General features: G+C 38.3%; 1 protein-coding gene across 2 annotated transcripts; it reads right to left on the bottom strand.

The window, feature by feature from the left end:
• Positions 1-842: 842 nt before the first annotated feature.
• Dfd (Deformed) lies at positions 843-17,425 on the bottom strand. 2 transcript variants are annotated; one of them, XM_064700382.1, is made up of 5 exons: positions 16,321-17,425; positions 15,122-15,213; positions 14,872-15,046; positions 3,635-4,026; positions 843-1,630 (listed from the first exon to the last, which is right to left on the bottom strand). In XM_064700382.1, exons 1-5 carry the CDS (start codon positions 17,057-17,059, stop codon positions 1,277-1,279), a joined length of 1,752 nt encoding a protein of 583 aa, XP_064556452.1. In that variant the 5' UTR covers positions 17,060-17,425; the 3' UTR covers positions 843-1,276. The 2 variants fall into 2 exon arrangements, with proteins under 2 accessions (XP_064556452.1, XP_064556453.1); XM_064700383.1 differs by lacking the exons at positions 14,872-15,046; positions 15,122-15,213; positions 16,321-17,425 and adding an exon at positions 4,659-5,080.
• Positions 17,426-18,253: the final 828 nt, after the last annotated feature.

Raw genomic sequence — 18,253 nt, 5'->3', positions numbered from 1 at the left:
GAATGTGTCTTAAAGCTATTTCGACTGGAACCTTACAGAATAGTTTCAAAGACAAACCCTTTTATTTCTTTCTACTTACTTAAGAACCAATATAAGCTTAACTGGAATAACCTCGAGTTGGTAAGGACAACAAATGTCATGAACAAATACTCTGTTAATTATTTAAACACTTGTAGAAACAATTTAGTTTTGTTTAAAACGGAGATTTTTTTTTCGAGGTATAGCCTTAGGCCTTAATATTTAAAAACATTCGAATACCATAACTGTGCCCTGAAATTTGTATACAGATCGGATAATAATTACCCAATTTATTTAAGCTCACATTTCCCATGGAGTGGGGCCGAAGATGAAAGAAGTGAAGAAGAAAATTGGAATGCTTATAACGGCAGGGCACTTCTTAGTCGAGCACTCCTGATCATAGAACTCTTACTCGCCTAAATTTTGATCCCGTTTGAACGTTTTAATAAAACGAAATAAATATATTTTCATAAAGAAAAAAGTACCCAGTTAAACTTCTTATTGATGCAAGATCTCTATGTCTAAGGAGTCTTTTCTGGCTGACTACAATTTATGTGATTTTGTTTTCTTTTAACTTATTATTAATATATACAAGTTGCCTTTCGTTACACTGAAAAAAAAACACACACACACACAATTGTAGAACCCCTTTTTAAATTCCAAGTAAAATTTGTTCGGTTTATTTGTTTTTTATATTGTCTAGGTATATTTATGTACTTATAAATGTTTGTTTGTTGTTGTATCCATAAAATATACGCACGAACTTACATATATATCTACGCACAACAGATGCAACTAGTTAGATACAATAATAATAATAATAATCATTATAATAATAATAATAATTATACATTTAATCATACATTTCTTTAAACTATTATTCCACTTACAACTATGACAAATTGGGCTTTTGCTTACAATTAATTTGCTATGCTTTATACAAAACGTATCTCTAATTAAGTAGCACTAATTTACAAGGTTCTCCTTTTATATTAAGGTCGAGGGGGAGGAGGACGTTACATAAGCCTAAGTTGTTGCCCAGTGGTCGTTGGTTTTGTGCTTAACTAACTACAAGTAATTTTTTTCACTGTATACTCCGAATTTCCCCGGTGACCTTGACGCATCGCCGGGTGTACAAAAAAGGGGGATTTCGCTACGATTGAGACTTAAGACTTAGGAAGTGGGTACCAGAAAGTATTGCGGGGCTAACTGAAGGACTCAATGTACAAAGTTGAGCTAGGGTCGTCTTTGGGGTCTCCTAAAGCGCCGTCAGATCATAATCCTGTTTGATGTGCTGCTGCAGATTGGTCATGAGATCGGATTGCTGTTGTTGTTGTTGTTGTTGTTGTTGTTGTTGTTGATGATGGTGCAGACCCGTGTGCATTTGATTGTTGTTGAGGTTGCTGCTGTTGTTGTTGTTGTTGTTGTTATTGTTGTTGTTGTTGTTGCTGAGATGCACTTGATGCTGCTGAGATCCAGCATAGGCATTGCCATTGCTGGCATTGCCGCATGACGTTAGATTCGCCGCTTCCGTGGCGGCGGGTATATAAGGCGGATTGCCCAGCGAGGAGCTGACATCGCCAATGCTCTCCAGGCTATCGGAGCGTATGCACTACAATCGAAAAGAGAAATTAGAGATTGATGAATAATACCCAAAAGATAAACTAACACTTAAATAGCTTAAGCAATCGGTCAATTAGTAATATTTATTGCTACCCTAAATCTGGCGTCGCAATATTTGCTTTCTTGGGAATATTCAATGTTTGTAGATCCTGAATATTTCATAGCCTGAGCTTTGGTATTTACACACAGTTGGATGCCATAATTACTTCCTGAAAATTTCATAAAGATCGGACAATAAATAACCAAGTTATTCAAGAAAGGAAGACGGAAATTCGAATGTTTGTCACGGTAGGATACCTTTTAGTCCCTCTTAGCTCCTCCCGATCAGAACACTCTAAATCGCTTGAATTTCGACCCCATATATACCTAAGTAAATCAAATGAAAGTCTTTTCAAAAACGTAATAAACTTTTAATCACATTTTCTTTTCAATAAATGTGCGTTGATCCCATGTCGGGAATAAAATACGTCCCCTGATGAGTCGTGGGGCCGGCTGCTGCAATATAATAAGATGAGTGGTATGAAGAGTTTCATCTTGTGTTTTGTTATAAGGCGTATGACTTAAGAGCATCGTTATTTATACGAAATTTAAATATGCGGATGTCGATTTCTAAATGAATTTGGTCACACCTCACGCCAGTTGCAAGCTATTTTAAATCTATTTTGTTTGTACAATATACAATTATTATTTTATATTTTGTTATGGTAATTATACTATGGTTTTTTTGTTTAATTGCTTTTTACTTCCAAAAACACCTTTCAGTATTCAGTATTCACAAGATGTAAAGATACATCTCGGGCCTTATGATTAGAAACTTGGACATATAACTGTTATTTAAAGATTGTATTTTCCATTCTAAATGTTATTTCTAGTAAGCAATGAGAAATTTGAAAAAAAAGCGAAAAACCTCGGCCCCTGTCTCTATATGTATATATATATATATATATATATATATATATATTTTCTTGAAAATTTCATAAAGATCGGACAATAAATAACCAAGTTATTCAAGAAAGGAAGACGGAAATTCGAATGTTTTTCACAGTAGGATACCTTTTAGTCCCTCTTAGCTCCTCCCGATCAGAACACTCTAAATCGCTTGAATTTCAACCCCATATATACCTAAGTAAATCAAATGAAAGTCTTTTCAAAAACGTAATAAACTTTTAATCACATTTTCTTTTCAATAAATGTGCGTTGATCCCAAGTCGGGACAAATAAAATATACATATTTATTTATTATTTTTTGCCTACGCCTATTGGGGGGGGAGCGGCTGCAATAAGTAGTGCGATGAGTGGTATGAAGAGTTTCATCTTGTGTTTTGTTATAAGGCGTATGACTTAAGAGCATCGACTATTATACGAAATTTAAATATGCGGATGTCGATTTCTAAATGAATTTGGTCACACTTCACGCCAGTTGCAAGCTATTTTAAATCTATTTTGTTTGTACAATATACAATTATTATTTTATATTTGGTAATTATACTATGGTTTTTTTGTTTAATTGCTTTTTACTTCCTAAAACCCCTTTCAGTATCTATCTAGCTTGTATGATACAAGATGTAAAGAGACATCTTCCGGGCCTTATGTGTAGAATCTTGATCATATAACTGTTATTTTAATATTGTATTTTTCATTCTAAATGTTATTGTTATCTAGTAAGCAAATGAGAAATTTGAAAATAAACCGAAAAACCTCGCCCCCTATATATATATCTTTCCCTCTCTCTCACTCTTTCTCTTGCTTGCTATTTATTTATTATTATTATTATTTGTTATTCAAATATTTCCTCATAATTCTCTCTCCCTTGCGCTCTCTCTCTCCCTTGCGCTCTCTCTCTTTATCCCTATCATCGAATATTAAACTGAATTATTCAGATATTCCTCGCTTCTGCCATAGGAATAATCACATACGAATGTTGCTTTCAGCTTGTGTCATTGGTAGCTTCATTCGCTTTCCTGTTGACTGTTGTGCAGCGAATGGAACTCACCTCATTCATCACCGGCGTTTGCTGTTGTTGTTGCTGTTGCTGTTGTTGTTGTTGCTGCTGCTGCTGTTGCTGCTGGGCCTGCTTCTTGGCACTGGTGCGCTTTGTGGTCTTCTTGGCTACCGGTGTTGGATTGCCATTGGCATCGACCGTTTTCTTGCGCACATTCTTCGTGTTGGGCAGCTTGTTGTCCTTCTTCCACTTCATGCGCCGATTCTGGAACCAGATCTTGATCTGGCGCTCCGACAGCACCAGCGTGTGGGCAATTTCGATGCGCCGCCGTCGGGTCAGGTAGCGATTGTAATGGAACTCCTTCTCCAGCTCGAGTATCTGGTGGCGTGTGTAGGCGGTGCGTTGGCGTTTCGGCTCCATGCCTGGCTGATACGAGCCGTTCGCTGCAAAAAAAAAAACAAAAAAGAGAGAGAGAGAGTGGGAGCATGAGAAGATGCATAATTAATGATTGAGAACAGGGGAAGGGGCATGGACTGGGGGCAGTGGCAGGCCGATTAAGTCGCAACGGGCCACAATTAATACACTTCAAATTTAGTTTCATAATAAGCAGCAAGAAGAAGGCTCAATAAATCTCGCCAGATAAGTTGACAACCCCAAAAAGCGCGCCAAAAACTTTTGACAACACCTTGAACCCCCTGGCCACCGCCCGAAGGGTAGATATAGACGACGAAGGAGAAGAAGAAGAAGCAGCAGCAGCAGCAGCGACAGCGGGCAGATGAAAGAGCTGCACTTACACAGCGCCAGTCGAGGATAATTAATCAAAATCAAGTAAAACAACTGCCTGTCCGTCTGCCTATCGAAAAAAGGACAACATTGCGCGTTCGCATTTAGTTTTTCCTCGAAGGCTTTAATTAAACATTTCCCGCCGCAGCTACCGCTCACCCCACAGCCGCTTTATCCTTTTCCTGTTCCGTTTTTTATGCGCCACACCTGCTGCCCCCGTTCACGATTCGTATCGGGCCTACGATTGCAACAAATAGAGCCAACAGACAGCCCATCAAATTTATATTCGCACCATCAATTTCAATTTGGCCAGTTCGCAATGCCATCGAGTTTGGGTTCGGGCTCAGGGCTCGGGGCTGATGTCTCTATCCCTATGGCCGGTCCAGGGTCCTGCCGCTGGCTCCGCAACTTGACCAATCATATCCGACGCGCACATCAAGTTGTAATTTATAAAAATTTCATTGCACTGTGACAGACAGCTTTCGATTTGATATAAATATTTCAATCCCAACTGCTGTGCTGCCGTTTCTCAGCTGCTAGATTAATGATGTTGTCCACTGGCCGCTGACAGCCGCAGGGGTAAAAGAAAGGGGGCGAACGGGCAAGGGTTTCACCTCCCCCTCTCTAATACTCTCTCTCTCTCGGGATTTAGCTAAACATCTTTGAGTCACAATGGGCCTAGGCCTTAAAGAGCTGTTGACAAGTTTTACATTCTGCTGCTTAGTTGTAGCTTTTGTTTAGATAAACTAACGTTTAGTTTTTAATGTACTTAATCAGTTTACTTTTACCAATGCTTACTAAATAAAATTACTTAAATTAGCCGAAGAACCAAAAACTTTGCGATTCAACTGTGTTTAAGCTAAAACTCAATTCAATTTTGTTAATAGCCTTTAACCTCCTGTAATTTGTTTAAGCTCATGCAAGTTTTGCTCTATGCTTGTTAGCAGCGTCTTGGCCAATGTCTTGTGTTAAATGGGCAAACGACAGATCATTTTACTCGTGAATATCTTTGGAAACAGTACAGTACAGTAGACTATAGCAGATGATATTCACGTATTTAGCGAAATAAACCATAATTCAATTTATTTAACATTCTGAGACTCAATTTTTCAACTCAGGAATTTTACAACCGGGAGAAAAAATTACAAGAGAATGGAATGACAATTATCAAAGACTTAATGTTCAGCTTGAGCTCTCATGCTCTCAGTCTCATTCTCCCCCCCCCCCTCCCCCTTTACTCTCTCTCTCTTTCTCTCTATAGTTCTCTCAGTGTCTCTCTGTGCTGATAATTTCCATTTGAGTTTGAGTAAGAAAAAAACTTAAATAAGTTTAACATTTTCTTATTTTTTAACAAAATAAAGATGTTAAGTTTTAATTTTTCCTCTATTTTTATCAAAATAAAAATTGCCAAGATTTAACTTTTCCTCCAAGCGTAAACAGAAATTCTTATAAATTCCTTCGTGTATAAATCTTCAGGTCGATTCGTCACGACTTCTTCACAATCTTTAGAAAACTTCTGCACAAATTCTTTAATGAGTTATTGATTTGATAAAGTTGTGAATATAAGAAGCAACAACAAGAAACATAAAAAAATTAAACAATATCATTTACAAAGCCCCAAAGGAACAGGCGGCACGCGGAACGAACGAAGGAGACAAGGAACAAGAACAATGAAAACGAAACCAATAAAGGCAATGGCCGCAAACAACGCGACGTCAGCTGCTGCGTAGGCGTTGACGTCGGCGTCGCAGCTGACGTTGCAGCCGGCGTTGGCAGCATGCTGCGTTAATTCGTTTTTAATAAGTGCGTATCATTTCATTTCAACATTTCAACGAAATGTCCAGTGTGCCGGGTAGAGCGGGTTGCCAAGTCCATGTCCATGTCCATGTCCAGGAAGAGGCCTTCAAGCTGCGGCCGGGGGTTTCCAAGTCCAAGTCAAAGTCGTCTCGCCGCCCAAAAAGTGCAGCGTCACGCCGCGGAGCGCTTGCCCAAAAGAGTGCCAATTGCAATTGCCTGGCAGCCAATTTATGAAAATGCCAAATCATACAAGGCCAAGGAAATCAAGATTGCACAAACAACAAATAACGATGGTGGGGAAGGGGGCAGGCGCTGGCAAGGGCGAGGGGCAGACAATGTTGCAGGAACGTAGCGTGAAACTGCTAAAGAGCGAGCTGCATGTTGTTTTTTTTTTTTGGAAAATTGGCGCTCTCTGGGGAATTGGCGGCAATGCTTAAACATGTTAGTGCGTAGGTAGCTGCCTCTCTCTCCCTCGCACACTCTCTCCCTCCTTTACCCCATATCATGTGTAGGTTATAATTGGCCCTGCCTCATGCACGGCTGTCGGCATGTTTGTCCCATCGCATGATTTATCATGCATTTGTGACTCCACAATTTCATTCATAGACGAGGGACGTTAGTTCCAAAAAAAAAAAAAAAAAACTATGTCAGACGTTACTTAATAATCATAATCTTTTGTGTCGGTGTCGGCTACATTTCTGAGCAAAACCCTATATTCAATGCCAGGCCCAGTCAGAGGCCCGGCGCGGCCCGGCGATATGCTCCATATCGCTTTAATCCACAAAAACTGATCGCTGCCTTTGAGGTGCGGTCATCTGGGCAACTTCCGGGCTTTAACTACACTTTCATTCATTCGCAATCTTCGAGTAACTGGGCCAACTGCTTCCACTTGATTAATTGCTGCGATACTGCGAGAGTGTGTAAATATTTTGGATATGTGGCCGGGGCACGACCTGTGATCGAGAAATTTGACTCGTGCCAAGCAGAAAATAATTTTTACGTCTGTCAACTTTGATTTAGCTGCTCATTCATCAAACGAAACGCAAAACCCGTTCCCGAAAATAACCCAAAATCTCTCCTCAAGTGGCGTTAAATTTCTATAGGAACATTGAGGGGAAAACATTAATAAATGACATTAAGTAAATATTTTGTTTCGACTATGCAAGCACATCTTGGCCCTAATGAATGGCTGGCTAAGAGTGAGTGCAAGGCGCATATTGCGCATACGTCGCGTTGGCCAGCGTCAATTGAATTCTAAGCTGAATTCTGTTTCAGGTTTTTATTTATTTTTTTGTAAAGTTTAGTATTGATGTTACCAACAACTGTGAATTGCCGGCAGCTTGTGTGTGGGTAAATTTACTTATTTATATTTTTTTTTTGTGAGTGCCATGAGCTCATGGAAAAAGGCAAGTCAACATCAGCATTTCAACAACAGCGGGAGCTGCATCAGCAGCTTGTCAAGTGACTTGCAATTTGTGGCAGGCAAATAAAAATAAACATGAGCTCATGCTACTTACACACACACACACACACACACACACAGCAGAGCCCCTAGCATGCGTACCACAAATCTCATGTACTTACAAGCAATTCTATACACACACACACATACATATACATACTATAAAGTTACAAACTGAAGCACCCGCAGCAATTGAACTTGTAGCTGGGAGACTGCATCATAACTCGAATTGTTAATTTGCTCGCAGCAATTTAATACATTTTTTTGCTGCACTAAAGAAACAGACTCAAAACAATATGTTAATTCCAGCGCACGAATTGCGAGTAAATAAAAACAAAACAATTTAAATTCTATTTAAAAGCTAGAAGGCGCTCAATCAAAATGTGCCTGGGAAGACATCAAAATGATTGATGTCAACCCAAACAGAATTTTTTCATTAATTCAACTACAACGTGATCCAAAGATTTTTAATGTTAATATCTGGAGAAACACGTATTTAAAAAAAAATTAAAAAATAATATAATGAATAAACGAATTTGTTTTTAACAATGTAAATATAATAATTTTTGTATTATTTCTGCATTCAATGAAATTAATGTCGAAAATTTGAATTCACAAAAATGATGGACTTTCAATTATTTTAAATATTTAACTTTATAAGTCAAATATTTCATTTCTATTTTTTTAACCCTAACATCATTTGAATTGACAAAGCTCGAATAATGACTGGCAGATATATAATATATTTAAATAATTAAGATATCAGATATATAATTAATTTTTAAATATTTAACTTTATTGTTCCTTTTTAATTATTTGCTGTTCCTTATAAGGTCTTCAAATGCCGCAACAAATTAAACAAATTTTCTTCATTCACATGAACATGAAAGTTCCATGTAAAATTAAAGTGTGCAGCAAATTGAATCAAGAAAGCTTTTCAAATAACTCTCAAATTTAAATTTTAAAACATGATGATAAAAATGGTTTAAAAAATGTATAATGATATAAATATTATGTATTATATATTATTTTTATTATCATTTTATTTTCTCTTGCAAATCATAAAACTCTTTTTAATCATTGAATAATTTTGTTAGAAAGGTATCTTTGTAGAGGGTATTATAATTTTGTAATGAGTTGATATAGCCCGTTGATATGTCCGTCCGTCTGTCTGATTCTATGCGAACTAGTCTCTCAGTTGTATAGCTATCGTCTTGAAGGTCCTTCTTTCTATTCTTATTTATTTAAGGAAACATAAATATTAATATACCCAGAATTTGAAGTGGACAGGAAAAGTATATAGGAAAAACTTTTAGTTTCTGTGTAGAATGACCTCATTTAATGAACTATGCTCGTATATATTGAATAGCTTGTATTAAATATAGTCTATAAATGTAGTCAGGCAACTGTCGTTTTTCTATTGTACTATGCACCTATTCATTCTTCCGCGCTGAGTAATAACAAACGCAGCACATTCACAATAGATTTTCACTTTCCATAGCCGCAGAACCAGAAGCGAACCTAATGACCAAAAACTGGCTGCTCGCCGAAACGGAATCTAGCACTTGTCTTGAAACCATTTTAAAAGATTTTTGTTAAGTTGAATAAGTTGCAAATAATACGAGAAACAAAAAAAAAGGAGACTCTGACCAAAAGCCGAAAGACAAACAGTAACAAGTTAAGAAGCTCACGACTTTAAAGTCTTTAACAATAGACGCGACCTTGAAGCTACGTTTTGTTCAAAAATAAAATGGAAAATAAGAAACGACACGAAACGACTGTGACTGCCAGTTTTGACTGCTGCAGTTGGGCATAATTCTTGTTGCCGACTTGGACCAATAAAAGCATCGCTAATTAATGCCAATTTCAATAATTCCGCACAAGTTGAGAGCTCCAGAGTTTTATTGGCGCAAATTGAGCGCAAGCCGTAGGGAGAGTGCGAAACTGCGAAATACTCTGTCAATTCTCGGCTCCATTCACATTTTTGTGATTTTTGTTGTCCATTGGGACGCTAATTACGCTTTGTTCGCCAGCAGATACAAACGGAGTGGACAGATACAGATACAGATACGTTTGCAGACACGTTTAGAGATCCAGCTGGTGCGGCTGCCTCAGCTGTTCGTGCCCCATCTGTCATAAAAGGCGAACTTCTTAATTTTTACTGCGTCATTTTCATCATTGTCATGCCCTGGGCCTGGGCCTCTGCTGGGGGGCGACGGGACGGGTTTCTGGGTGCCTCCGTCTCTGCGCATTTTGCAAAGGCTGCTCGGTTTCAGTGTTGGGTTTACAGCATCTCGGTCTGAGTCTGGGTCTGGGCTTGCACTTTTTTTTGCCGCCTCAACAGAGGTGAGATGCTGATGAGGTTTTTCGCAAGTCATCGGGTAACTGTGACTGCCAGCCGTGAGCCTGGCCTGGTCTGGTCTGGCCCGGCCCGGCCCGGCCCGGCGCGGCCTGGCCTGGCCTCTGCGGCACATTGGAAACTTAATCGTGGACTTGCCATTGAAATTCAGTTACAAGGCTGGGCACGTTTTCAGTGTGCTTGTTTTACTATGACCATAAATGTGAATAAGAGTGCGAGTGTGTGAGTGCGAGTGTGAATATGAAAACTAGCGTGCGTTGTTGTTTAATATTGAATGTTATGTGGAACGTAAACTCGCCGATCATCTGCATGGTCTGGTAATAGCATAAGGTACAGCTTAGCTAAGCTTTTAAGCTCTCGTGCATGAAATCAATGTTTCGCGTACATTCATGCTACCTATATTCATAGATATGTAAGTGCTTCTGTGAGTGCACAAGTGCATTCATTTGATTAGCATACACGAAATTCACTTTAGCGCTCAAGTATTTTTCTGAAGTGTGGCGTGAGAAATACCTACTTATAATTTTGATTAAATATTAGTAATTAAATTTATAAAAATGAATAATTAAAAACTAATAATTAGTTAAGCATTAAAAATTTTAATTAAATTTTCGAAGAGTTAGCATAAGCATGATTTTATAAAAATAACTAAGACATATGTAAAAAAAACAAATATTTAATTTAAATATAAAATTCTTAGATTTCTTCTTAAAATTTTTAGGATTTTCACATATAGCTGTGACATTTTTATAGAAATGTTTAAAATTTAAATATATAAATTTAGCATCTCTCAAAGAACAGTTTAAGTATTTAAATGCATATTACATTTAACAATAAAAAATATATCAATAATTCATAAATATTTAATAACTGCTTAAGTAAAAAATATATATGTACATGACAGAGGAGGGAATATACGATAATCTGTAATGGTAGGAGAGGTATACCATCTCCGAGAGAGAGAGAGAGAGAGAGAGTGAGAGAGGGGGAGAGGGGGGGGGGGGGGGAGAAGTGCCCATCTCCGACCAGTTAATATTATATCTTCATCCTATAATTTATATATCTTTGACAATCATTAAGATTGATGCATAAATCTAAGAGATTTTAATAGCTAGAGACAGCTAGGTAATATTAAAGTTAATCAATATTGAATTGCATCATTCTTTCATTAATACACAGAGAGAAAAAAGGCGGGCAAATGACAAAACTTTTCGTACTTGATTCTATACAAAAACATTTTGTAAAGTTTTTCGCCCGAATCTAGCTAAACATTTTTGAATTAAGTACATTTGGTAGATAAACTCTAAAAGGTCTAAGAATAAGAATTAAAAGTTCTTGAATCAAGAACAAGAAAGTCATTTTAAGTAGATATTGTACTTAATTCGAGCTTTAAAAAATCAAGCAGAATAAAAGTTAATTCACGCTTTAAAATTCTTGAATCTAGAATGCTACGACTTTTTCGAGAGTTGCAAGCAAAAGAGAACAAAAAATTGGAGAGAGTAATGAGTAATGTAATGAGCAGGTGGATTCCTTAGTAAATAAAACGAATAATAATAATATTAAGTCATTTGATATTTCATATCATATATATCATATCATATCATTTCATATCATAATTCAATAATTCACCTCAAAATATTGTCAACACTCTGCAACTATTAAACAAATTGTTACCTAAATACATAAACTTTGGCCAATTATAGCGCTGCATTTAGCTGTTATTTATTTTGATTGTTGTTGTTGCCTAGAGGCGTATAATACAAATTGAATGGGCCCGTTTTTGGACCACACGCCACCTGATACGCACGCCAACTCATGTAGTAATATTTTGGGCCTAGGCAAGCGCTAACCAAGTGTAAGTCATTTGTAAAAGACCTGAGAACAACAACAACAACAACAACAAGAACAAAAACAAGAACGAGGCACCGGCTCAACAGGCAGCAAGAATGGAACTGAGCCTGAGAACTTGGGACTGGGGCTGTGGCTGTGGCTGTGGCTGGGGACAGCCACATTCCGCCTAACGAGAGATGATGCACTGGCGATAATCAAGTTTCGTCTTGTTTTCGTAGTCGTACGCTCATGATAAATGTCACAACATTAACATCAAATGACACGGACCATCCGTCACTCAGTCGGAGTTTTGTCTGTTGCCCCTGAGCGATCTCAAGCGTCTGTCTGTCCATCTGTCTGGCTGCCTGCCAGCCAGCCTGCTTGCCTGCCTGCCGAACTACTTCGATTTGATGCTCATCAGCATAGTTAATCCCCTCGAGTCGAGTCGAGTCGAGTCGAGTCGGTGTCGCACGTCGAGATTGTCTCTGGAGTGGGTTTTGAAGAGAGCGCGTGGCGCAACCAAATGATATAATTGCCCATTAGGGTCAAGGTTATGTTTAATTGGAGTGCATCAGCGCGCTGCATAGTCGCTTGGACTAAGCAAGTATATATGCTTATTAAAAAGCAATTTATCAGCTAACCCAGTTGCCGACCGAGTCAAAGCCATCCCGCACACGATTATTATGCACTCGCCACCTGAACCTGTCAGCCCTATTTATTGTCAGCCGGCCAGCTGGCATTGCCCCTGGGGCACCATGTCCATGTCCATTTGGGCCCAACCAGATGCGGTAGCCAATTTTGGTAGAATTAAAACAATAAGCGCTGACAAACGTCGCGACGCGTTTTGATAATCGAACTCAACACATGGCTCAATGAATATGGTTTTAGGCGCGTTAATGTTCCGGCGCGACAATTAATGGTAATTATCTATCGGAGCTGACATTCGGATTCGACCGCACACATAGATATATATATATATATATGTATATAAATACCTATACGTATATAAAACTACCTGTGTATTGGTGGCCAAGTTCATTCGCTCATCGAAGAGTGAATGGAAACCTGTTTCCGCAGCCCACATTCGAGTCGGTGTGTGGTGGGAAAATATTAAAAACAAAAAAAGCATGAAACTTGCAATTACAATAAAAGTCGTTAGGGAAAATAGGGTGTGCATTAAAAAAAAAGAAGAAATTTGAGTTATGCTGCTAACAAATGTTTATGTGTCTTTTAGGGGCTGTCTTTTCTGAGTACTTCTGTTTCATAGTTTCATTTCCTACCTAAACTATGGGCTATTTGAACAGCGTTTCTTAAAGGTAAACAAACAATTCGACTTTATGGATTTCTGTAGAAATCATAGTTGCTGAATTAAGGTAGAGTTATTTTAAGAATTTAATTTATTGAAATAACCCCGATAAGATTTGATCTATAATTTACATTAAATACTTTTTATTTTTAAGTAGATTTAGTGAAGGAAAGGGTAATGTAATGACATAGGAATCATAGTTATATTTATTTTTTTTAACCGAATTTTAATTCTAGGAAACCTTATGGAATTTGTAGTGCTCCTTGCCAATCAAGTAATTGTATGTGAAACCTTATTTCTTACGGTTGCTTCTTTAAAGCATTCTTAATTAATTTTTTTTGGTGTTTTCCTTTATATTCTGAGACTTGTGGACATTCTGTGGACATCTACATTTACATAAATAATAAAAACTAGAAAATAAAATAAATATCTATCACGCCGAAGATTAAATGCCCTTTTAGACATTACCCTTTTCGAGATATGTGAGAATAATGAAGCTCGTAAATGCTGAGTTAGTTGAAATATATTTGAAAACAGAATATTTTGTCATATCCTACAAATCCAGCGATCTTTACTATAGCAGCTATATGATATAGTGGTCCGAAGTTGATAAGATTTTGCATACATATGAGGATCATAATGGATCTAATAAATCCCGAGTTTGGCCAAGTTATCTTAAAAAAAAAAGGTTTCCATATGAGAACCAACTTTTCGGCCGACCGTTCCTATAGCAGCTATATGATATAGGTGTCCGATCCGGCCAGTTCCGACATATGTACTGCCTGAACAGAAAGACGAATCTGTGCAAAGTTTCAAGATGATGGCTAAATCAACTCGGCTCTTGATGCTGATCTAGAATATAGGAAGTTCTTTTGAAATAGAAACCCAAAAGGCAAACTGGCTGTAAGACACGATATCTGCATCTGATATGTACTCTGTTTACTGATGTATATACTGATGTATATATATATTATTACCTATACTGACGTATATATATACTGCCTATATATATTACTACCTAAAGTTAAATTTTAAAAAATCAAAATACAACAAGTGGTTTTCGCAAAAAAGTTAAAGTTTCTAGGAAAATAGTCTATAAAATGTACTTTAATGATCACATTAAAAAGGCTTCCGAGTTTGCAAGACGCAATCCCAATTGAAACCACCAAAAATTGTCAACTGTTAGCAAATTAAAATCAAATCTGCGCTTCTTTAATAATATTTAATGAACTTGAATGAAGATTTTCACTTCGCACGATTTGGCTTGCAGCAATTAAATTATAAATCTATTTTCATTTGCGGAATACATATTTCAAGTAACACAATTGTTTCCCCACATAGCATACGATTTGACAAATCCACTTAAAGACACAGCGAGTGTTGAAAGAGCACTGAATAGGCTTTATTTTAGTCGAGTGGCAGTTGCATACAGATACAGCCATATGAATATGTACATTGTATATAGTCATATGGTATGAATATGTCACTCGCCAAATACATTTTTGCCCTCAGCAGAAGGCGCGCCATTCTTGATTTTGATTAATGAGCAGCGAGCAGAGTTTCTTTTTTTTGGGTCTTTTAGTTTTTGTTATTTGCCAAAGTCGAGCATTACGAAGTCTGTCAGTGGATCACGTGGGTGTTGGCAGCCAAGTAATTTAATTAGCATACGAAAATGGGGCACACTGTGTGCTTTATGGGTGCATCTTCGTGTAGGTATTTGTGTGTGTGTGTGTGTGTGGAGCTGTACTTACCAACGCCCGCTACATGAATCTTCTTCATCCATGGGTATATGATGCGCTCCCCGTCGGTTGTCTCGGCCATCAGATCATCTTCGCTGTCTGAATCACCCAGATCGTCATCGTTGTCGTTGGACGCCAACTCGTCTGGGGATCGATCGAGCATCAGGCGATCCTCTTCAGACATATCCTGAATGGGAAACAGGTATTTTGCATTAGTCTATTCGCTGGCATTTATCATATTTCTTTGTTTGTTTTTATTTACATTTTCCGATCCCATATCATCACAGTGTAGCACCTCTTGCAGCTGTTGACCAGTGGGTGCGGCTTCTTCAAGGCGTTTCTCTAGCTTTAGGCCTGCAGTGGAGATTTTAAAGTTCAATAAATATGTTTTTTTGATTCTCATATTGATATAAATTAAATAAGATTGCCATGCTCAAAGCTTAAATACTTTATTGTGACACACACATGATTCAATTGGAAATTTTATTTGAATTATAAACTTTGGCATTCCAAGAACATTTCAAACATATACAAGAATTTACTTTCTAACATAATATAAAAATATATAGAAAAATACATATATACATATAAAAAAACAAGAAAAAAAGAAAACTCAAATAAAATCATGTTAAGATTTCTTTATATATTCCCCATGTATACTTTATACTATCCTTTTCCTATAATTGATTCATTCGCGGACTTTATAAAAGTTTGATTTGCTCTCTACGCACAAATTTTAATTTGGTATAAAACTTTTAAATTTGCAAAATGTGCGTGAATTGTTGCACTTAAAAAAGCAATCAATGATTATAGTTTTTGGTTAATAAAATGTCATCCCTTTAGTCTGTTTCTTTCAATAACATTTCCTTGGCGAATTTCTACAGAAAAATACTCTTCAAGTTAAAAACAAAATTCGACAATTTTAGCTGCCATCAATTGGATTTATTTATCGATTAACCAAAAGTGAAATTGCGATTTTGACGGAAGCAACTTTTCCGTTTTGGCATTTATATAAAAAGCTCAATAAATAGAAGGAAGTTAAAAAGGTGTCCTCGTAACTGTTTCATTCAAAATATCGGATTTTAATAAGATTTTTCTGAAAAATTATAAACTCTGCAATTTTAGCTACATAATAATGAATAGAAAAGCTGACCGACACATTTTTAAATAAAATTATAACAATGATAAATAAATAATTTTCATGCTGTTAAAATTCGACAGAAAATATATTTATAATTATTAAATAGATTTGAATATTGTTCTATATCGAGGACCGTACGAAAACGCTTTGTAAAATATAAATATAAATAAATTTGTTAAGATAAATAAATAAATGTCTTTGATAACTTAGCATTATCATATTTGTAAAATGTATATATTAAGCTTTTACTAAAATGTTTTCGACTTAAGCCAAAATTTCAGAATCATAAAAAAGCCAATTTGAAGTCTCAGACGACTCACCTAATTCCTGCAGACCCAATGAGGTGTTTGTTGGCGGCTCCGTTGAGGAGCATTGCAGTGGCAGGTCCATTATCTGTGAGGAAAGCGGCGAGTGGCCTTGGGAGTGGGTGCTGCCGACGCTGCCGTTGGCGGTGCCATAGTAGCCGCCGTAGTATCCATTGGAGCCATTTGCGCTACTGTTGTTTGGCACGTTCACCGACGGCGGCGGTCCGTAACCCGCCTCCGAGTGCACCACTCCGGCGGAAATGTACTCGGGCGCATGGTGCACAGCTGCAGCGGCCGCCGCCGCGGCATGGTGACCATAATAGCCCAGACTCTGGTGCGGATGCGGATGGTGCGTGGGCGGCGTTGTGGCATAGTTTGTTGCGTAGCCCGCGTTCTGGTGATGGTGGCCAGAGAGCGGGCTGTTGCTGTGGTGGTGCGAGTGCGAGAGCGGGTTATGGTTGTGGTGGTGCGCGGCGGCGGCCATATAATCATTGACCATTTCCGCCGGATGCGTGGCGTGCGGGTGACCAGACATGCCAGGGCCGCCGCCACCAAGCCCAGCAGCCCCACCACCAGCACCAACACCAACACCACCGCCCATGTGCCCCGTCGATGCGGTCATGGAATAGTGACCATTGTAGTGATGATAGTCATCGGCAACCGGCGGGAACTTGGGATCCAGGCCATTACCCATGGACATGGGGCTCTGGACATGGTGTGGCGCATGTGGATAACCCATGAGGAATGAGCTCATCGTAGTTTCTGTATTTCTATTGTGGATTACTTAAACTTTTGCTAGGCTCTTGCTCTACGACTGCTGCTCGCTGAGCGCATATTTCATATCAATCTTCACTTATTGGCACTCACTTTTTGTTGCACTTTTTGCCTTTGTATGATCACTTTATTTGGAGTGTGGCCAGCATTATTTTTAATGCGGGGGCCCTGTTTATTGAACACAGCGCGAATGTCGCGCAACCGGCGCGTAAAAAACGTTGAAATTAAGCGGCGCCGTAGACAACAAAAATTCCAAACAATTTGACAGCGGCGTTCAGAAAACATTCAAAAATACCAAAAACACGACGCGTCCGATTCACGAATGCGAATGCGAACCGTTCAATTCGAGCCGTTCTTTTGTTATGAACACGAACGAACGCTCTGAGCGCGAGCGAACCTGTTTTCTGTTTTCCTTGTCCACAGTTGTTTCTACTGCTTTTCGCCGCTCTCCCTCATTCGCGCTCTCTCTCTCTCTTTCTCTCCTTCTCTCACTGTGCGCTCCGAAACGCAGCGTACAAATCGCCATTGCCATTGACAGCTAGCGATGACGTCGACGAGTTTCGAAACTCGATTTACTGGTTTTGTTGTTGGCTTCACTGAGAAGCAACAACAGTGTGCAAAGGACGGCCCACACGCAGTGAGAGCTCTGTAGCCATGGCTGCACGCCATTTTCAACCACCGAGCAGCGAATGTGTTGGTAGAGTGCAGAAGGCTATTGTGCAAGCGAGATGACACGATATTTAGTCACACCCATTCGATGCCGCGCCGCTTGCTTTGCGTTTGCTACAGGTGCGGCTGAAATAATGAGTATGGATGTAATATTAACCAACTTTCTCCGATATTACTTAGTTTGAGCAAAGAAAACAATAATTCATTAACTATTCAAGATTTTCAATTATTATAATTATCAGAGATACTTAAAAATGTCGTGGGCTTGTATTTGCAGACTGTTAATAAACTTTCTTAGTTTCACCATGACTAATTTTTTTCGACTCTTTCCATAACACTGTAAAAGTATGTATTTTGTCAGTGTAAATACATATATTAATATCAGGGAAACCACGTTTAAACGCACGTGTATACACTTTATTGGAGTTGACTGTTTGCTGTTGACGATTGTCTAAGCGAGCGTCAGTGTGAGTGCGAGTGCGAGTGTGTGTTGCTTTTGTGGTCT

Source organism: Drosophila montana, unplaced genomic scaffold (assembly GCF_035044405.1).
Source record: "Drosophila montana isolate Dmon_TW-CO22-7 unplaced genomic scaffold, ASM3504440v1 contig_1761_1, whole genome shotgun sequence".
NCBI lineage: Eukaryota > Metazoa > Arthropoda > Insecta > Diptera > Drosophilidae > Drosophila > Drosophila montana.
Note: the sequence above shows the minus strand (reverse complement) of the source record. Positions and strands in the feature narration are given on the sequence as shown.

Excerpts from the sequence above, each read along its gene's own strand:
- Dfd (XM_064700382.1), bottom strand. The coding sequence starts at position 17,059 with ATGAGCTCATTCCTCATGGGTTATCCACATGCGCCACACCATGTCCAG. Across the intron at positions 4,027-14,871 it reads GATTCATGTAGCGGGCGTTG|CGAACGGCTCGTATCAGCCA; the intron begins GTAAGTACAGCT and ends TTTTTTTTGCAG. Across the intron at positions 1,631-3,634 it reads AAACGCCGGTGATGAATGAG|TGCATACGCTCCGATAGCCT; the intron begins GTGAGTTCCATT and ends TTTCGATTGTAG.